General features: G+C 42.0%; 1 protein-coding gene and 1 long non-coding RNA gene across 4 annotated transcripts in view; one reads left to right on the forward strand and one right to left on the reverse strand.

Moving 5' to 3' along the window:
* Positions 1 to 347: 347 nt before the first annotated feature.
* The window catches only part of IDO2 (indoleamine 2,3-dioxygenase 2), a 56,589-nt gene continuing 34,580 nt past the window's right edge, over positions 348 to 22,356 (reverse strand). For all 3 annotated transcript variants that reach the window (XM_027598427.2, XM_027598428.2, XM_027598429.2), the window contains 4 exons: positions 21,358 to 21,475; positions 9,327 to 9,378; positions 2,731 to 2,879; positions 348 to 1,508 (listed from right to left, as the gene is read on the reverse strand). In XM_027598427.2, coding sequence (XP_027454228.1) covers positions 1,153 to 1,508; positions 2,731 to 2,879; positions 9,327 to 9,378; positions 21,358 to 21,475 — 675 coding nt within the window. In that variant the 3' untranslated portion in view covers positions 348 to 1,152. The remainder of the gene's footprint in view (positions 1,509 to 2,730; positions 2,880 to 9,326; positions 9,379 to 21,357; positions 21,476 to 22,356) is intronic.
* Positions 11,415 to 22,356, forward strand: part of LOC113924542 — a 45,064-nt gene continuing 34,122 nt past the window's right edge. Inside the window, exons 1-2 of the long non-coding RNA XR_003520703.1 lie at positions 11,415 to 12,669; positions 19,873 to 19,985. This is a non-coding gene — a long non-coding RNA (uncharacterized LOC113924542). The remainder of the gene's footprint in view (positions 12,670 to 19,872; positions 19,986 to 22,356) is intronic.

Genomic DNA, 22,356 nt, shown 5'->3' on the forward strand with positions numbered 1-22,356 from the left:
GAGGGCTGAGGACTCTGAAAAGCCTCTAGGGACAGGATGAGACAAGCTGCAAGCTCCATTTGACCAGTGCCCATATGGGGAGGGGGACTGCTCAGCAGATGCTAACTTGGGCAGAGGCTGCCTCCAATGATCAGGTACCTCTTCTTGAGGCCATGATACTAGATTGGCCCTCAGGAATGTAGATACTGTCCCAGATATACGTGTGTGTGCAGAGTGGGAGGCAAGCCTAAATTAATGGAGTTTACCCTAAATTGGCAAGATTAAAGTTTTCTAGCTTTCTACTGTCAGATGAAATGAGATCTTAAGATAGAAAATAAATCAATAAAAAGTTACATCTATTTGTGAACGAACCACGTGGATTTACCATTTATTCCCATTTTGATCATTTACTTTCAACGGGTCAATTAATTCATTTTACAAATACAAACTTTCAGTGTAGGGAGAAAGAATCATTCTTCTAAAAATAAAGAAGGAAATTAAAATAGAATTTGCAAATTGATGAACCATGTGGAAGAGCCTTATCTGTTCCCACATCATTAACTATTCATTGCTATACTGGTGACTTCTAAGACTTACGTGAGCCTCCTCTTTCCTCCGCTTCACCACTGGAGCATTTCCAACCTCCTGCCACAGACTCAGCACACACAGGGAGAAGAAGAAGGCTGGACTGGGGCCACAAAAAAATCTCTGCTCTAATCCCTAAACCAGTGTTCAGTAGGAACATAATAAGTTTTTAACTGAATGAATGAATGCATGAATATTTAACTTGCTTTTTAAAGAAATCAACAAGGGGATCTGTCTACAGGCAATTTTATTTGGTTTTGGAAATTTAGATTGATTTTCTATCACTTTGCAAATAGAATAGGACTAACTCACTCCTCTGTGGGGTTCTGAATGAGGAAGTGTCCAAACCCGTTCGCTATTAACCAGTAATCAGGTAGGGAAAGGAAAGTCTCTGGCCATGAAAATTCTTCTCTGTGAAGACTAACAGCTCTCAACAAAGGAGGAGCAGGAAAATAACTAAGGCTGAGGTCCCTTTCAGATTATTCCAGACATTCTTATTCTCTGGGCCCACATGCCCTCCAATGGGGGAGAGGGTAAGGGAAAAACCCGTGTTTGCTGGTTTTGCATTGTTGGGCAGAAGGCAGTCTCTTAATCACGTTGGTGGAGAATTGCCTCTAAGGTCTTATCCCTGACACTCTTCAGGAAGCTCAGAACTACAGTCCCGCCTGTGCCCCTCTCTTCTAGGGCTTGAGATGGCCCAGGGAGAGGGTTTGGCCTCCTGCCCTTTGCTTTGGCAGCCGCTGTGATGAGGTATTTTGTCACCACAGCGATGTGATAGCTGCGCAGGTCCACCAGGGCCTCCACACACTGATTATAGGCTGTCAGAAGTTGGCTATTTTCAGAGGACAAGATGTGGTCTCTCAGTGAGGGACTTGACTGGATTTCTTCTATAAAGTCCTTATGGGAAGGAGGCATGTACTCCCTCATCCTATGCAGAAAGTCGGCTGAAAGAAACAAACCAGAACAATGTCATAGCTCCACATGGAAAGATAAGAGAGCCTATCTGCTTTTCTGGACATCAGTGCAGCAAAAACTTGCTTTCATCCTAACTGTCCGATCTACATTGCTGGCTCTTTTGCTCACAGATGTCAAATACTATTTTCTTGACTACGAATAGGAGATGGGGAAGGAAAAATGAAGCAAATACATCTCGGATAACTGAGTTGGAACTAGATCTATCAGCCCATGTATAAATATTTGTTGCATACCCAAGGGGGGCAAAGTATCTTGCTAATCATCATGAGAGGTATCTACAAATGTAAGGCATAAACCCTTAAACTGATTTGCTAAATACTCTGATAAATTTTGCTCCCTAGGTGCTCTGTTTGGAGGGAGTTCTAAGGAGGAGGAAAGTAATAGAGTTTATAAGATCAAGAAAATAAAGAATGACAAACTGTTTTTCGTAATAGCCTCTTGAAGTCAACTTGTTTAAAAATCAAATCAATAGATATTTATAGAAAATGTGGATAGATCGATCATTTATAGGATATTTATAGGATATCCATTAGGTATTTAATACTATCATAGTTTTTGACAACTGACTTTTGTGGACAAGACTGGACCCTATGACACAAAGTTCTAGTCATTTCTTTTCCTTACCCATCTTGAAAACTCTGTAGTCTAAAGTGCCCTTTTGCAACTATTAAACATTGCCTTGCTGCTAGCAGGCAAAGAACTGAACAATTTCAAGCTTCTAAACTGGTAGACCCTTCTTCTAGTCTAAATAGGCTTGGCCTGAGGTTGCAGCATTTTTACAGGGAAAGGCTTTAGTGGAGGAGCTCAGACCCAACACCAGCTATATCCAGACTTAGTAACTTAATGCCACAGCCTTCAAACTCTAGATCTCTCCTCCATTTTAGAGAAAGGAGGCCACTGCCTAAGGATCCAAACAAAACTACAGGGAACAGCTGGATATGTAGCAATGTTTTAAGATTTGGACATGAAACCCAATAATCTGCTGAGATCAAATATTAATTGACTTGACACAATAACATCTGGCAGGCACACAGCCTCCTGGTTGGCTTGGAGAAGTATAGACTTCATGACATTTTAATTTACACATTACATTACATTTTAATTTAATTTTGGTCTTGTCAATTGGTAAAAAACATCTCTGTTCTTCCTCCCTGTTAAGGAACAAAAAGAAACAGCAAGTGTCCGACTTACCACTTTCCTTGCTATGGCAAATGCCTAAGAACTCATCAAAGGCATGAAGCACTGTGCTCTGAGCTGCACTCCCTCCAGAGTACTCCAGGGGCTCTGTGGAGACTCCTTCATAGATCAACCCCACAGGCATTGCTGGGTTATCCTTCCATCTAAGCCAGAGGAAAAGTCAAAGAGAAGGCGTGGGTGCTAGGAGTTAAGAGCATATTTTCTGTTACAGAAACAGTGAGTAAGAGAGCAAACACAACTTCAATGGTAATTTTAGAGCAAAAGACTGGATATTTTTGTAGGATATGTACTTAAGCATACTTCAATTTCGTAACAGGCCACAGGATACAGCTGTTCCTTTCCTCAGTTGAAGGATTATTCCAGAGAAGTAAAGGATGTTTAGAGAAGAATCCTTAGCACTGGTCCTATGACATATTTATTAGGAAAAAAAAAAATCACTTATAAAGATGATATCAGTGCTGATCAATAGGAGCAATTTAGGGGCTCTGGAATAATCTTCACCTAATCTCAACCCTGATAACCTGATACCTTTAACTCTGCAAGCAGAGCTTTGAAAGTAAACACACACACACACACACACACACACACACACACACACCTTTGCCCTTCCCTGAAATAGCTTTAACAGTTGTCATGCTGAACTATCAGTTTTAAATACTACCTGACTTTGTGGTAACACCTTTGTCAAATATGTTCTTGATAGCAGGTATTGATAACGAGGGCAGCAATAAAGAGAACACAGTACAACCCGGCAGGTTACCAGAGGGACGTGGAGATGGACGGAATTGAGGCTCTTTGTCTTGCTCAGATGAAGTGGGCCCGTTCTTCTCTTCTTCTGTCTCCCTGATTCCATTTCTTTGTCTTTTTGTGTCTGAGTCCCCTTACCTCTACCTCCAACTATTTTACTCATTTCCCTGTCACATTTGTTATAGAGTCTTGAACAATTCCAGAGACTACGTGGGTGACTCCATAATAAGACAAAAACAATAGCACTAAGAACATATTCTAGTTGTACTTCCAAGGCGTTAGTCTATAAAACCCCTGCACATTCATGTTCTCATTTGACCTCTTTTGAGTAGATGAAGGCAGGTTTTTAAAACCCCTTTTACAGATAAACAAAGACTCAAAGCTGTTAAGGCTCCAGGGCCACATTTTTAGAAAATGGGGAAACCAGAATGTAAATCCCAAACTTGTAATATATTTTTTTAAGACTTTATTTCTTTGACAGAGAGAGAGCGTGCGCGCGCACAAACAGGGAGGCACAGCAGGCAGCGGGAGAAGCAGACTCTGGCTGAGCAAGGAGCCCGATGCGGGGCTCAGTCCCAGGACTCCGGAATCATGACCTGAGCAGAAGGCAGATGCTTAACCGACTGAGGCCCCCAGGCGCCCCAAACTTGTAGTTTTCTATTTTCATTTTCCAGAGACCCCGCATGTGAATTTGCACTTTTACTAAGGAATAGAGTCTTTTTTCCTCTTATTTCCAGGAATGAGCCACAGTCCCTGCTGTGAACAGTTTAAATAACAGGCTTACGTTGATGTCTCGTCTCCTTCCTATAATTCTAAAAGTCATTTTGCTCAAGAGAAGGGAAACATCACACACATACAAAAGCCGTAGCCAGACTGCTCAGCTTGCTGTTCATGTCCTTTTTCCAATACTTCCTTGAGGTAAGAAAGGCTGTACGGAGCTGGGTTGTTTTCTTTGCAGGTTGGTTTGTTCAGCAGTTGTATGGTTTCCACTGCATGAATGTCAGAGTGGCCTTTGCAGTGGGGGTGACATCACTTCTGGAAACATGAGGCACAGAAAGCAGAGCCCGGGGAGAGCGAAAGAAGGATTCTGGTATTAAGATTAGAACATGCTGTAGCTGTTGGGTGAGAGGGCTCTTTTTCAGGCAGATAGAGAATTTAATCTCAGCTTTGGTATTTATTAACTGTGAGCCTTGGCTTAGGTAATTAATCTCTCTGAGCCTCAGGTTCCTTATCCAAGTGATATTAGGATCTACCTTATTGGGTTGTTATGGGAACTAATTAAAATAATACCTGCTCAGGGCCTGGAACATATTAAGCATTTGCTAAATATTAGCCATTTTATATTATTCAGAGTGAGTTGGAATCCCTGCTCCCTCCATTCATTATGTTGGAACTTTGCATGCACTTTCGTGAGTCTTGGTCCTAATTTGCACCTACTTCCTAAAGCTGCTGCATAATTAAACGGGTTTTAGAGAAGTTTTATGACTTATCAAAGTTCAGGACACTGCTTCAATAAAATTTCTAAACAACACTTTATTGGGAAGGAGTATTGAAAACGTAAGTGGAACAAAGAGAGCGGCCACAGTGGTTCAGAGTTGTTTTTGCCATCCTGCGGATGATCTCAGATGGTCACTTTGGTCTCTTTCAACAGTCCCTCCTCATCATGACCACTTCTGCATGTTGGACTTTCTCAGGGCTCAGTCCTTGGGCTCCCTGCTACTTTCACTTTCCAAGTGGTCTTATTTAGCTTCATTGATTTAGAAGGCAACTATATTAGGACTATTTAAAAGCATGCACTTACACCTGGGCCTCTCCCTTATGGTCCAACCTCATGTATTCAGCAGCCTACTTACAGATACCTTCACCAGAAATGAACATGTCCCAAACTAAGCTCCCAATTTCCCCTCCCTTCTGCCAAATTTGTTCCTCTGATGGCCTTCCTCATCAGAGAAAATGGCAGCTCCATTCTTTCAGTGGATCAGGCCAAAACCTTAGAGTCCTCTTTAACTAATCCTGTTCTCCTCCTTCTGTAAGCAATCCAATAGCAGGTCCCCTCAACCTTACCTTCAGTCATGTCCGGAACTGAACATTTTTTAGCACCTCTGCTGCTTCCACGCCAGTCCAAGCCACCATGCTGGATTGTGGGATAGCTTCTTAAAACGTTTGCCTGGCTTCCATTCTTGTTCTCAAATCATCTATTTTCCACTTAGAAGATACAGCAATGATTCGAAACTTAAGACAGATCATGCCATTTGTCTCCAGACTTTCTACCCCTGCTCTTCTCTCTCAGAAAGGAGCCAACAAGCCCCAACATGATCTGGTCTCCTGCTATTCCTTGTATCTCTCTCATTTTCCCGCATGTGTCTTTCATCCCAGCGACACTGGCTTCTTTGCAACAAGGAATCCTTGTTCCTCCATGACAAGCATGCTCCAACCTCAGGGTTGTTGCAATTTTTGTTTCTTTTGCTTGGAACAGGTATCTAGAAGGTTTAGTTCTCACTTCTTTCAAGTATCTACACAAATGTCACCTAGAAGTGTGGCATTCCCAGATGATAATAAATAAATGAGAACCTTCAGCCACCACCCACCCCTAGCTCTCCCTTGATGCCCTGTGTCTTACTTTACATTTCCCCATATTACTTATTGTTGTAACATATATTGTATGACACTTGCTTTAATTATATTTGTTTATGCATTATCTGGCTCCCATGATTAAAATGTAAGCTCCAGGATGCCTGTGGGGTTTAGTTGGTAAAGTGTCAGCAGGTCATACCCCAGGGGTGTTGGGCTCCTTGCTCAGTGGGGAGCCTCTGCCTGCCGCTCCCTCTGCTTGTGCTCTCTCTCTCTGTCAAATAAATAAAATATTTATAAATAAATAAATAAATAAAATGTAAGCTCCATGGGAATGAAGTTGCTGTTTTGCTTTATTGCACATTCCCAGAACCAGGAACTATGCCTGGCATATGGTAAGCACTTACTAAAGAGTTAATGAATGAATGAATGAATGAATGAAAACAATATCATTCTATAATTCCCTATTATATATCTAGAATATGTGGACCCAAATGTTTGTCTGGAAAGGATCTAGCTAGCTTTAAGGAGGCATCAGATGCTCAAATGGCCAAGAGACATCAATCAATCTTTTTTTGGTGCCCCAACATGATGAAAATGTATCAAAGCCACATTGAAGGTGACAGAGAAAACATCAGCATGTAAGTCAAAAAAGATAAAATAAGGGGATCTACTTTCAAAATCCATGTTCTCCACCTGTGATGAGATTAGTCTGAGGAAGGGAAATAGGGTTTCTCTGACTAGCCCAAGGACTGCGCCCATGCACTCTCAGCCCAAACTACTGTTTGTAAAGGAAAAGAATTAGTTTCCTTTCAAATCTCTGTAGACAAGGTTATTTTTAATCTTTCTCATAGCATATTTCTAGGAAACCCAAGAGGAAGTGTAAACAGAGAGAAAAAAAGAAAGAAATGAAGTGACATTTTTCCACAGGGGCTGATGACTTCCCTGTGAAATTTAATGTGAGTGGGAAATAAAAAGAATATGTTTAATCTACAGATGATGAAACTCTCCTAAATAAAAATGTTTTTAAAAAGTAAATAAAAACAGTAAATCAAACATGGGACAAGCCAAAAATATAGGAGTAGATTTCGATTTTTCAAGACAACTCTCTTGAGAATTCTCAACAATCCAGGTGATTTTAGCCATCAACACTTATCAATACATTTAAGATTTGGTGCCGCCCACTTAGTTGTGCTACATGGGAAATATTTTTGAGGGTCAGACAGAGGGGAGACTTTTATGGAGATCACAGATAAGATGCACCACTGACCCAGAACTTATTTTAATGAAAACAATATCACCCTGCAGTGACCATTTAATCATGATGGGTAGAATTTTGAAAATATTGCCCCAAGATCTCCATCCTAATTCCTAGAACTCTTTATATTATAAGCTACCATGCCTGTCAATATGATATATTATACAGCAAGGCCAAAGAGACTTTGCAAATGTAATTAAGGTTACTAATCAGTTGACCTTAACATAGGGATTTTCTGCATTGTCTCATGGGCTCAATCTAATCACATAAGACCTTAAAAGCAGAGATTTTCTCTGGCTAGTGGCAGAAGGAGAAATCAGAGGTATTTAAGTACTAGGATTGGAAGCACCATGGCTGCGTTGGAGGATACCATGTAACAAGGAAAGCAGGAGGCCTCTCTAAACGGAGGACAGATCCTATCCAACAGCCAGCAAGGAAACATAGACCTCAGTTCCAAAACCACAAAGAACTGGATTCTACCACAAACCTGAATGGTCTGGAAGTGAATGATTCCCCAGATTCTCCTGATAACAGCTCAGCCAAGCAGATAGCTTGACCTCAGTGTTTGGAGACACTAAGCAGAAAACCAAGCTGAGTTTGCTTGGCTTTCTGACCTACAGAAATGCGAGATAATAATTGTGTGTTGTTTTAAACTGCTTTTTTAATTTGTGGCAATCTGTTATGCAATGGTGGAAGACTAATACAAACTTAAACAGCAAAGTGAAGTACAAAGAGATTTTCCAGAATTAGGTACTTCCTAAATCTCAGTCTATTTAAAATGTTTAAAAAATGCCCTTTTTTTCTCTAATTCTACCAAAACCTATCTGCAAGTTTTGCTTAACATTTGTTGCTGGAATCACTATCATACAATCAGATCTTTGTCTTAACCCTGAGCACATGCAAAACGCACAGAGAGCAAGAAGAGTTCTAAGGACAGATAATCTCTTTGGGGAGGATTTCGGGACTGAATGGGTATACAGTAAAAGTCTGAGTTCTGAGAAACACTCCCAATTCCATTCTGCACCCTTCCCCATTTCTCTGGTTTCCTCATCAGTCAGGTACCCATTACTCTCAAGTTATTCACTAGAAACCTTCCTGCTTCCATTCTCTGAGTCCTGCAGTGAGGAATGCCCACCCAAGCTGGCCTCCCCTTAGACTGTCTCATACTCCAGACCTACTCAATCTAGAGAAAATACTGAGTTCATGTTGTCACTTCCTTCTTGCACCAATGTAATATCCACTACATCTACTGATAGATCAGTAGATCTGTTGATTTTGGTATTGGACTTGTCTCTTACTACTTCAGGGCACAGCTTCAGATTCTTTCTGTACATAGCACTTAGGCATCTCCTAGTTATCAAGATGGAACACTAGGTGAGCTCTCTTTCACATTTTTCACCTCATCCATTCACTACCTCCACTTTTCACTTTTCACCATTAAAAAGCCAAACAAACAAACTTAGTTTCTCTCAGTTAATGTGAATAGGAAAGCAATTTGATTAAAACATGTCAAGGTATAACTAGTGTATTTAAAGGAAGAAATATATCTAAGAGTAGAGTTCTCTAACTGGAGAAGTTAACAGGCCATGTCAGAAAAGACCCGCAAATATGAACAAATGACTTGGGGTAGCTCTTCCAGGAGTAATAGAAGAAAGCTTTTAAGCCCTTTCTATGCTTCCATCTGCCTTCGTAACAAGGGGGAGAGAATGGATATAAATGATAGAGCTTTGTGGTTGCATACTGGGCTTTTTTTTTCTGCCATCAAGATGGGATTCGAAGTGAATACAAATGAATCTAATATGGTCGTCTAAGGAAAACTATTCTAAACTTAAATATTCAAACTTCAATGTCATTTGTCATGCAGATGGTACCCCACCTCTTATATCCAAGAATGGATAACTGCTAGCAAGGGTTTCTTGGTGTGTTTCTTACTCTAGGAAGCTTCTCTCTCCTCTCATAAATTTGGAATATGCTACAGAGGCCTCATGCAGGAAAATGGTTGAACTGTACTTACCCAGAGAGAAAGATCCGGATGACTGCATAAAATATGTCTGGATCAACATAATCTGGAGAAGCAATCAAAATGTGAACTTTACTACAGGCAAAAAAGCAATTGGTTACATGTGCATGGGTCCTGCAGCTCTCCTGGGGCCGCCTCCTCTATCTGATCTTCATGGAAATCTGGAAGGAAGGCAGCAGAAGGAGGGGGATGGAATGTTCTCTTCTGTGGCCCCTCACTGGCGCTTACAGAAATTTTAAACTGTTCCAAATGCTGCCCTTTTCTATTTGTGGCACTTCCCTTTTCTGAACTTCATAACAACAAAAGGAGAGGTCAAAGCCATCTTTAAAAAATTAATATTTTTAAACAGACATGATATTTGAGAGAGCGTAGGAAGTAGAAAGAAGCAAAGCAGAGAAAAAGAGTCACCTCTCTCAAGGCTTGCACAAGAGAGGAAACCTAAAGTCATCAATGCTCACGCAGAGTTCTGTTCAGGCAACAAAGGATGGAGGGGAGAATGTCTTGCCCGGGGGCTGCCACACCAGGTCTGGTATGGGCTCGTGGAGCTGCATTCCTTAGTCTGTGCAGCTAGTTTTGCCTCTGAGCCGATGCTTGGGGATAACTGATTCCACTAGTTTATTAACTTGCATTTAAAGAAGCGTGTCTTCACATTTGTACTACATCTCTTCTCATTAACTTTTGAAGATTCTTCCTTCTTCTTTGCATAATAGGGCCCATCTATGACCTGGCATGTTTCTTTTACCTGGATTTCTGTCCATTATTTCCTTGTTTCTCTTTGAGAAAAAAAAAAAACAAAAAACAGGGGTGGTTGGTTGGGTGATTGAGGTGGCTGCCTTCAGCTCAGGTCATGATCCCGGGGTCCTGGGATCGAGCCCCGCATCGGGCTCCCTGCTCAGTGGGGGACCCTGCTTCTCCCACTCCCCCTGCTTGTGTTCTCTCTCTCTCTGTCAAATAAATAAATAAAATCTTAAATAAACAAACAAAACACCCCAAAGAACATCTTTTTTATGAGACCCAAACAATGTCATCTCTATACCATCAATTCCCTTTTCTACCATCATACTTACTCTCTGTTCCTCCATCTCTATTTTCTCTGAAACCCCACGGGCTCAGGTCACTCATATCTTCCTTTAGCCTCAGGGTTTCCCAGTGTTCCTGAGTGGTGTCACATTCTTAATGCTCTTCTGTGACAATGTCCCATGTGCTGGACTTTTATTTGGGTCCCGTTTCTATGTCTTTCCCATCTGGTCTTCTGCTCCCACAAAAACGTTAAGTATTATGGACAAATTTTTGCTGAAGCGACAATGACCAGCAATAGTGTAATATTTTACCCACAAAAGTAAAATGATTAGTCAGTAGATATAAAATAATTTTAATGTAAAAATTGTCAATAAATGTAAAAAAAATCCATTTATGATTATAAAAAACAGAAAAATTAGCTAATTAAAGATAGGAGGAACATTTTTGAACTGATAAATTCACAGAAAGCCTATTGTACATTTTGTACTTGATATTGAAAGATTAAAAATAAGTGTTTTAAGATGTGGAACAAAACAAGGATCACCACTTCCATTCAACACGGTGTTAGGAATCCTAGATAGAAGAGTACAAAAAAATATTTAAAGAAATAAAAGTTATAAGTATTATAAATGAAGGAACAAACATGATTCTCAAATAACATGATTTCAACATAGGAAACCCAAATAATCTGCAAATAATTATTAGAATTAATAAGAGTGTTTATCGAGGTACTAAGTTCAAGGTTAATAGTCAAATATCAATTTCATTTAGTAAACCAGCAACAAATAGTTAGGAGTTAGTTAAATCAAAAGATACCATATTCACTAGAAACACAAATCTAAGTTAACTATGAAAAAAACCCAGAAGATATCTAAGTCTCTTATTTTGAATGAAATTAAAAAGAAATTCAAGAAATTAAAGAAGAAATCTATATTTTTTTTTAAAGATTTTTATTTATTTATTGAGAGAGAGAGAGAGAATGGTAGAGAGAGAGCATGAGATGGAGGAAGGTCAGAGGGAGAAGCAGACTCCCTGCTGAGCAGGGAGCCTGATGCGGGACTCGATCCCGGGACCCCAGGATCATGACCTGAGCCGAAGGCAGTTGCTTAACCAACTGAGCCACCCAGGCACCCAGAAGAAATCTATATTGATGGACAAGAAAACTCAGTATCAATATCAAAGAGAAGAAATGTATCTAAGAAAGAATTGTCTATCTGAATAAATTTTAGCCGGCAGCCAGCAATATGAAGGCACAATTTGGAGTGGCTTGTCCAACAACCCTAGCTGGCGTTTCCATGCTATTCTCTGACTCTCCACTTCCTTGATCATAAGACAGAAAGACTAGATGCAATATCAGAAGCATGTCATTTTTTTCCAAATTAATGTATGGATTTAATGCAATATGAGCAAAATTTTTAACAGAGATTTTTTTCAATGCAATTTGACAAGCTGATTCTAGCAGTTTACATGAAAGGCAAAGGGTTGAAAACAGTACAGTCACCCCTGGAAAAGAAGGGCAAGATGAAAATGAGAAATACTATGAAGCTATAGTTCTTAAGACAAATGATATTCCTGATGGGAAAGAGAGACAATGAAGAAGACTAGGGAACCTGGAAACAGAGCCAGTCATTTCAGAAAATCTGATAGAAGACAGTGCCAATATTGGAGATTAGGGATTATTTAAAAAAAAAGAAATTGAATTTATTTCCTATGTCATGTCACATATAGATAATAATTATGTGAATTAAGGTCTAAAATGTGAAAGACAAACAACAATTCGAGAAGAAAATGCAGGAAAATATACTTATGACCTATGATTATGAAAAAATATCTTAGGCAAGACCTCCTAAAACATAGACTTCTGCAAAAGAAATGACAGATACCTTGACTATATTTAAATTAAAAAGTTCTGTTTTCAAAAGTCATAAGACAAACCACAATATTTGCAACACACATAACTAACAAAGAGCAGACCCCCAGGATGCACAAAAAACTTACAAAAAGATAAAAGATAAAAGGCCATTAAAAATATAAGGAAACGCATGCATTCACAAAAGAGGGACCTGAGTGGTGAGCACCAACCAGCACGTGCATGCACACACACGCACAAAAGAAAGAGTTAACTCAAATCAGAGAATGCGGGAGTGACATCATCATCATGGTGGAGTAAAAGTTTTCCGCTGTCTTCCCCACAGAGAACACTGGTTTAGACAATCACACATAGACAAGAGAGCCTTTGTGAAAGTCCGGGAATTCAGTGGAGACGTCCCAGCACAACACTGAGCAAAAAGATCTGGAGCTGGATACACTGAAGAGGGTAAGAATATTTCACTTTGCTCACAACACCCTGTCCACAAGGCAGCGCAGCTCGGTGCTAAGAGAGACCTTCTAGGGCTGTGATTCTTCCCGTGAGGGAAAATGAGAGCATATGAGTGAGTGCCTGGCTTCCCCAACTACACGGGAATGCTGCCAAGCAGACCCACTTCTTTCTCGCCCCATCCAGAACACTGAGGTGTACAGCACAACTGGGGAGACTGGGCGTGGGGAGGAGCTAGGAGAATGCCACATAGGGCTCTTGGGGGTTTCATTAAAGGGATGCGGATCATATTGATCACCTCACAGAGTCCATTCAGAAACCCTCCCACGAGATGCTGAGAACATTTCGCTGGCAGATCACCCAACACCCCTAGTGCTCTGGTGTCTCACCCAGTCCGGGGCCAACTCCTTGTGTGCACTCCTGAAGGCAGAAAGAGTGAGTCTTTGCTGAGGATTAGTGAGCTCATGCAGCAAGCTGGCTGATTCTGTGGGATTGGGAGAAAGCACACAAACTTGAGCTTTGAACACTCCTCTGTGGAAGGCAAACAGAAGGTGGTCAGCACCTGGCTTTACAGGATCAAGAGAAGGTGCACGCAATTAAAACTTCTGCCACAAGAGGGAGCAAGAAGTATGGAGCACAGGTATCCATAGCCGGTCTGCTAAAGCTTTGGAATCCCTGCCAGGGCTGATGGAAGGTATTTCTCTCCTGAAACCCGTCGGTAAATCCTGGAGGAGGTGAACACTTCTTGAAATACTTCTTGCAGCAATGCAAAGCTTCACAGAACATAAAAAAAAAAAAAAAAAAAAAATCAAGGAAACATGATACCACCGAAGGAACAAAATAACTTTCCTGTAACTGACCTGAAAGAAATGCAGACCTGTGATTTGCCTGATAAAATTAATTCAAAATATCTGTTTTAAGGAAGCCAGGTGAACTATAAGTAAACACAGAAAGATAACTGAGGGTTGCTGGAGGGGAGGGGCGTGGAGGGATGGGGTAACTGGACTTTGGGGAGGGTATGTGTTGTAATGAGCACTGGGTATTATATAAGAGTGATGAATCACAGACCTGTACCCCTGAAACCAATAATACATTATATGTTAATTAATTAGATTTAAATTTTAAAAAATGAAAAAAGAAAACAGAAAGACAATTCAATGATATCAAGAGAACAACACACGCACAAAATGAGAACTTTAACAGAGAGATAAAAATCATAAAAAAGAACAGACTACTAGGAAATATATTTTGGTGATGGACTCTGAACACTCTGAAAACTGTTCAGAAAATACCAAGTGTTGGCAGGAAGTTTTCCTGTACTATTAACATGGGGCTGGTAAGGTCGGAGAACCATGTGAACACTCTGGCTTCTGGGTCTAATGTGCGCACATCTTGGCTGAGAAGGGGGGTTCTTAAAAGCCAGTGACACAGAGGATCTAAGAACACACCTGAGTTACGTCTCCTCCTTTTCCTTCCATGTGGCTTCCCAGTAGAGTGAGAAAAAGGCATCAAGGACTATAGCTTCTGCCCAGATGGCCAAGCTCAGGTCCATTTAGTGCCTGGCGAGTCATCTTCCAGTGTTTCTGTGGTTGTGTTCAGCAAAACACAAAACATTTTGGCCAAGCAGCCTTCTCTTTTAAATCCAAGCGAATCTCTAGAGAAATATAATGTCTGCTTTTGATTCATTTACACTGATAATAATTTTGTGTCATAAGCATTATTTTTGTTTTGTTCGGAAAACCTAAGGAGACTAGGTTTTAAAGTTTTCAAGGGTAGGGATTTAGATTTTTATACTGAGAAATAGTCTTTACACAAAGCAACACTAGAAAATCCTTGCCTTGGATCAGTGCTGTAAAGTCACAGGCGAGGAATTACCGTAGTGTTTCACATTATTTTAGTAACATTCATCTGGTCTCACTCAGGGAAGTAGCATGGCAGGTGCTCTGGGGACATACGACAAAGCATGGTAGATGTAAAATCAAACCATACATCTGATGCTCATGACCACCAAACTGTAACTCTTTCACGTAATTCCAACTGTCAAAGCCACATATTTCCACTGGATGTCTTGTCATCACCTTAAGCATGACATATCTCAAAGCAAGTTCATCATCCTTCCTCTGTGTCCCTATTTACTTTGAAAACCAACCAACCCATCAAGCAGAACTTGATTCAATCTTCCAAGTGACAGGTCTTTGCCAGAGGCATCGTGATTTTTTTTTAAACCAACTTTGAAATTATATATACTTCCTGGACAACTCTTTCTGTCTCTGATCATACCTACACTCTGCCAGTCCTTCGTCCTTTTCCTTGATGTCTCTTGCCCATCTCTTCTGTTGCTCTGACTGTTCTAGCCCCTTCCCCTTTTCCCAGACTTGGTAGCACTGTTGGCAGGGTGTAAGAAGCTATATGTGCCTGGACGACACCAGGGCTTAAATCTGGAGTTTATGGAAGTAGGAGTGAACCAGGCAGAGGGTGACTGGGAAAGAATGAATGAAGCAGAAGGAATAGTGTGTAAACAAGCCTTGAAATTGAAGAAAGTTGTAGAGAGCAAAATGGAGTCTGTCACATCAAGCAGGCGCCTGTGTCAAGCAATGACGTGAGCAGTTCAGGTCCTGCAGCTAGGAGGTATCACCGGGACCCACGTCAGCCGACACCCCAGAACTGATCACGAAGAACCAGAGGAGGTCTGCAGAGATCCAAAACTGATTAAATCCTTTTAAAAAGGGAAGGATTTTGGCAGCAAACTGTTAAACTCTTCGGATCTGACCCCTCTTTGACCACTTAAAAAAGGCAATTGCCACGGAAGGCTCTGCCCCATTGATCTCCGTGATCTCTGAACAGAACCGGGAGCCTTCACCACTAGAACATCAGAAGCCCAGGGTGGAGAGCTGACCCGGACCAGACCGAGGCCTTAGCTCAACCACACGCCCACAGACTGACTCTGAGTTTGGTTCGTTCACTTCCTGTATCTTCTGTTACCTTGTTCGTTGTGTGGCTTGTCTTCTCTCCTGCTCTGGGTGCTGTGTAAGAAGCCAAGTTTAATCACATGGTGAACTGTCACTGAGTTTGGAATCCTGAACCTGCTTTATAACTGTGGTTAACTTTGCTTTATGATTGAATAAAGCTGACATTGTGGAAAAAGACATATTGATCACCTCACAGAGTCCATTCAGAAACCTTTTCAGGAACTAAAATATAGTATCAGAAAGAATAAGTGAAGGAAAACATGGTGTCAAATAAAGAAAATGAAATTAAAATATTCTGGGGTCAGATCATACTGAGTCCTACAGAATGGATTAAGGATTTTGTCCTTATCCTTAGAATAATGGATGAAATAGTGCTGGCAATAGGACTGTAATGTGACAGGCGTATGTAATTTAAAATTTTCTAGTAGTCATATTTCAAAAGGTAAAAAAAGTTGGGAAAATTAATACCAATACTATATTTTAGTTAACCCACAATATCCAAAATATTTTAATTTCAAAAGATAATCAATATAGAAATTATTAATGCGTTTTGTGTAATAAGTTTTTGAAATTTTCTGTATATGCTTACAGACTTAAAATTTATTTATACTCGGGGCGCCTGGGTGGCTCAGTCAGTTAAGCCAATGACTCCTGATTTCACCTCACGTAATGATCTCAGGGTCGTGAGATTGAGCCCTGCATCAGGTTCCCTGCTCAGTGCAGAGTCTGCTTGTCCCTCTCCCTCGGCTCCGCCCCCTTCTCTCTCTCAAATAGATAAATAAAATCTTAAAAATAGTTATTTTAAACTTATACTGCATTTCAACTTGGATGCTTAATTTTCAACAATTAAGTGAAATATGACCATTCAGTAATAAAGCTATGTTTAACCAAAAACCATTTTACATTGATTCCATTTTTAAATGTCAATTTCAATTGTTTAAAGTGAAATATGATTAAAATTTAGTTTCCCAATCACACTGGTCACATTTCAAGTGTTCCGTAGCCACAGGTAGCTGGAGGCTACCTTCCTGCACCGTGCCAGGAGAGAAACTAAAGAGTTTTAGGAGTAAGAGTGATTCAGCCGGCACTTCTGGCTTCTGTGTAAAGAATGAATTGGACTAGGTAAAGGGCAGATGAAAGACGGGATGTGGAAGGTCACTGCAGAGTCCTGGCAAGTGATGAGGAGAGCCAGGTCCAGAGCAAGTGATGGAAACAGAGAGAAAGGAAGGGATGCAAATGACACTCCAGAAAGAGTCTTCCATTTGGGGTAATGGAGTGCTACTTCACTTGGACCTATCCTTCCACTAAAAACAATCCAAAAAGAGAGATAAGAGATGCAAACATCTTAAAGGCATCAAAGCTGAAGAAACAGCAAGGAACCACAAGGCAAAAATTTAAGGGAAAGTGGGAAGCCCTAGAAAGGGAGGTAGAAAATTAGAGTGGCAAAACCACTTTTCCCTGAAGGCATTTGCCAATCCAGGTACACCTGGGCTTGGTTTTGGTGGTTTCTCTGTATGGTCCGTGCCATGAGTAAGACCCTGGTCCCAGCCACGGTGAAGCATTTTACAAGATACCCTGTTCATATTAATCTGGGGATCCCAACTGCCTATATCTCAACATCAGTGTGCATCAGAGCTCCCACCTCACCACTGCTTGCCCTAGAAGACAAAATCAGGGCTACCTTGGCATTGAGCAAAACAGGAAGACCAAAAAAAAAAAAAAAATCTGTCCCTGCAAAGTTGTGACTTTTTTTTTTTTTTGCACATTTTCAGCCCGAGTTTAATTGCCTGATTGATACATGGGCCCTCACTTGCTGAACTTGATTCAAGATGGGATGGAATTTTAATGTCCCCAAGAACCAGGAAGAACTGAATACAAATATTTCTTTACCCCAGTTCCAAAAGACTGCCTACAGACAAAGTTTCAAAGACAATGAGTAATACCTGGGCGGGGCGGGGGGGGAAGGAACAAAAGCAAGCAGAGACACAAGAAAACATGACAACCAGCAATGAGAACCATTAGGAAAGAAGAAATAACAAGAAGGAAACAGAATCAAGTTTCCAATATTAGAATCATCACATACAAATTATGAAACAGCCACACATAGCATGTTGAAGAAAACCAAAAGCAAGCTTGAAAACGTCTACAGCGGACAGAATGTTGTAAAATATGAACAGGTTAGAAAATAATAAAATACAACTTTTGGAAATGAGACAATAACCTATTGGATGTGTGTATTTAGCAGCAGGTTGGAAGCAGTTGAGAATTAATTAGTTAGATCAGAAGAATTAATCCAGAATGCAGCACAAAGAAATAAAGAGATGGGAAAAAACAGCAAGGCTTTAAGAATGGAGGACAGCAGAGCAAGATCTCCTCTCTTCAATCACAGCTGTGGTGGGAAGACAGGAGATGGCGAGGCACAACCGGCGAGGATTTAACGGATGAGGACTTTCCAGAATGACAAATCATATTCATTAAAGAAGCGTAAGGAAGCCCACGCGTAATAAATGGAACAACGGGAAAGACAGACCTGTTGAAGAGAAACTCACAAGCAGACGGGGAAAAGATAGGTTGCCCCCAAACAAGTAAGAGACTGACATCTAACTTCTCAATAGTGACAATGGAAACCAAAAGATATTGTAGTGATCTACTCAGCATCTAAAAGAATATAGTTGCTAGCAAAAATATTCTTCAGGAATGGGAGTGAAACAGGGCAATTTGCAGACGAGAGAGTTTGCCAGCAGCAGGCCCTCACTAGAGGAAATCCTAGTGGCAAAAGTAATGTGTGTAATGGAATGAAGGGCAAAAAAAAATAGGTTATAAATATGTAAGCAAATCTGAGTGAACCTTAACCATATGCAACAATAATAATCATTGTAGATTTCTGGATATTTTTGATGTGTGACATGCGATGTATATTCTTCTTTGTATGCCTAAAAACATCTTCTGTGAAGACTTAATGGGACTCTTCAATATTTGGAGAACTGCCAAAAGACATGCCAGTGTATGTGGATGCTTGGAAATCCGAACATATTTTAGCCTTCCAACAGAGCACAACACTCAGACCAGGTCAAGTTTTCTGCAAATCACAAAGAAAAGGGGCACAGCCAGGGATCCCACAGGTACCCAGTGCTGACTGGCAGCCAGCAATGCGGTGAGGTGGGGCACGGTCTGTTAGTTGTAGTGCTGGTACGGACTTCTGCCTTAAGAAGAGTCAGGCTGTGAAAATGGAGTCATCTGGTTTTATTTTCCAGTCCGTGGTGAGGATTATGTAAGGCTGTGAGGTAGAAGTCACATGTGGGCTGGGCCAAGGCCAAGTGACAGCGCGGGGGTCCTCAGCAAAGCAAATTGCAGCCTCACAAAGAGAGTACCTTCTCCTCTGCCTTGGGCATGTTTTCAGGCTGTCCTGCCTGGCAATGAGGTGCATATGGAGGAAGGGAGGAGACCCCACCGCTCTTGCTAAAGTTGAGCTGGGAAAGAAAGAATGTTTGGGTGAGCTCCATTTTCTGGGAGAAAGCAGAAGGAACAAGTGCAGCTGAGCTCGGCTGATCATGCAGGAAAAAATGCCATTAACTATAAACCAGTCACAGTGACAAACAAACCTGTGTGATTCCATAAACCTTGCAGTTTCTAGTATTTCTTATTTTTATAATTTCATTTCTCTCTCTTTTTTTTTAAGATTTTATTTATTTATTTGAGAGAGAGAGGAGAGAATGAGAGATAGAAAGCACGAGAGGGAAGAGGGTCAGAGGGAGAAGCAGACTCCCTGACCCGAGCCGAAGGCAGTCGCTTAACCAACTGAGCCACCCAGGCGCCCCTTTCATTTCTCTCTTTACTCTGGCTGCATACCAAACCACTCCGAAGTCAGTCAGCCAGTATATTATGCTCATGGATTCTGCGGGTTAGAAATTTGGACAGGACACAGGGGATGGCTTTCCTCTGCTTCACAGTGTTTGGGTCCTCAGGTGGGAACACCTGAAGACTGAGGATGATCTGAGGGTGGGAACCTAGAATCAAACCAAGGGCTCATTTGCTCCTGGGTCAGGTGCCAACCGGAGCATCTACATATGGCCCCCCTGTGTGGTCCAACACCCTCATTCACAGCCGTGGCGTCAGAGTGCGTGGCATTTTTGGGTGGTGACTTCGTATACAAGGTGGCAGTCGCATCCCCTCCCTCCTCTAGCCTTGCCTCAGCTCACGTGGGGTCACTTCTGCCGCATGCTGTTGATTACAGGCATGTCCCGAGCCCGCCAGCATCACAAGCGAGGACACAGACGGCAGGCACGTGAGAGTCGCGTTGGAAAAGGCAGTCTGATGCACTCATCTATTTCACCACAGTGACCACAGGTAAAACCTTTAAGAGAGAGTATGTCTGTGTGGGAAAAGTTGCCTTTCCGGAAAACAAGGGAAGTGGCCCTCGTACTTCCCCTGGCCATCAAACCTCCTACAGGCGATAGTCAAGAGAGCACTGGGGCTGGCCCCGCGCTGAAGAAGGAAGTGCCTCTGACAAGGAGCACAAGGAAAGTCTGTGACAGGCAGGGCTGCACCATCTCACCACTGCAGGCACTGTGATGGGGGTAGGGCCTCTCCTGAGCTTCCAGACTACTTGCTTTGGCTCATTCATATGATCTGAATGCACCTGCAGTGAGCCTCCCCTGGTCTCGGTATCCTGAGTAACAGACTCAGGGTCCCTAGGCAAGGCTAAAATCCACATCACCCAGGTTGGAGAGCTTGTTTGGCAGGAGGCCTCCTGATGTGATCCGGAGGGCTTTAAAATTAAAATTCAGGGTAATGGAGGAAATGTGAATCTGAAATATAAAACAAGAAGTTGAAAATAATGCCTTATTTCCATAACACTGTGATTTCAGATGGGTTTCCACTCGTGCAGAGGGTCTGAGATGACAAACAAATTCACTCCTTTAATAGAAGGCCATAAAGCTGGGCACCACCCTGTGTCCTCCCCCACTCCCACCCTCCCTCCCGTCCTTTCTCATAAACCTCTTCTTTCCTGGACTCCATCCGTCTGTGCAGCAGGATTAAGGGAAACTGATACTTAGGTCCTCACCCCTTGTTAAACAGATCACACCCCTCTCCCACACCTTCCTTAAACACACACTAGTTATATTCTTCTGATAGAGGAAGTTGAAGAGCTGCAGTCACCAGAAAAAGATATAATCAACCCCAGGCGGGGGGTGGGGAGGGTGGGGGGTGGTGCTGCACTTAACTGGCCACACCTATGATAACTCATCCCTAAACTAGCCACAGTGGAGGAGCACTGGAAGGGCCCTCAGATAAGGCCCAAAGCCAAGGTCAGTCATCTCAGGTCCCACATGAGAACAAAGAATCAAAGAGGCTTTAGAGAGTGTAAGCACAAACTCCCTCATACCCTAATTCTGCCCTGCAGTAACCTAATGTTGCTGGATAGAGGTGTGTACAACCCATGTAGCATGCTTCACCCCTCCCTCCCCAGTTTCATGCAAGACCTCGACATGCAAAGAGATATATGGCCAACGAGAAGAAGCCACTGAATCACAAGAGAATATAAAGAAGGATAAACCCATAAGAAAATCCCTGCAAACTGAGAGATCATTTTCCAGGAGCACGAACAAAGTGGGTGCCTTAAAACAAAGCTAATGCACCGGCGCCATCTTGTGGACGTTGCCAAACCTCCAGCCCCTTTTGCCCCAAGCAGAGCCCTCACTCTTCAAGAGCCTCATACCGTGCATTTGTCCTAAGGTTCTGGTGATTTCCTGAATGGAGAGTCTCAGTCGCTGCAGGGCTTGGAGCAGGGCGTTCTGGCTGCGCTGCGAGATGGCATTTACTGCCTCAACAAGCGCCTGCAGAGGAGATTCATTCACTCAGTTCAGGAGGAGCATTCAGTCCGTTGAGAGAGAGTGGGCTGAGCTGTGGGAACCTAGAGGAAGGGCACCCCTCTGACTGCTGGGCTGTTTGGCAGGGCTCCCTGGGGGGCATTCCTGAACTAGATGTCCTGAGAGCCAGAATCTTCCTGGGCACCTCCCAGATAGATCCCTAGTTAAATCTTTCTGGATCTTTCTCATTGGCTGCTTCTTCTTGTAACTCTCAAGGGCATAACCCTATCAATTTCGTTCCTTCTTCTGGATTTATCTCATATTATGATCATTTCTACTTCTGCTTTGCTCCTTCTGTGATCTTGAACTGGGGCACCCTCACTCCTGAGCTCTGCTGCACATAAAATCAGACAGGTTCTGTAGAACCCTTAGCTTCAGAGCCCCCTCCACCAGGAAGCCTTCCTTGTCTCCAGCAGTCTTCACTTTATGTAAGCTATCTTTGGAAGACCAATACTTTACTCTCTATCTTTCAATGAACTAAACACAGGAATGAGAAGTAGAGTAACCATATAGTTTCACTTTTGAGAGGGAAAGAGGGGTGCTGAAATAATTGTACCACAATCTGGTCACTCTACTGAGGACACAGTAAGCACTCCAAGTATGCTTAATAGGGAAGGCAGCGAGTGAGGAAAGACACAAATCTCACTTAAAATATCTCACTTAAATAAGGCACAAAATCCCTAGTTTGCAACCCCCCCGCGCCGCAAGGCTAGGGAATCTCTCAATGATGATTCATTGTCCTCTGAAGCTTTGCATAACAGTTCTCTGGGCCAGGAATACCACTCCCCACCCCCCATTCCCACCACCTGATTAATTCCTGTACATCACAAGGATGTTAACTCCAGCTC

This window comes from Zalophus californianus, chromosome 2, assembly GCF_009762305.2.
Source record: "Zalophus californianus isolate mZalCal1 chromosome 2, mZalCal1.pri.v2, whole genome shotgun sequence".
NCBI classification, from domain to species: Eukaryota; Metazoa; Chordata; class Mammalia; order Carnivora; family Otariidae; genus Zalophus; species Zalophus californianus.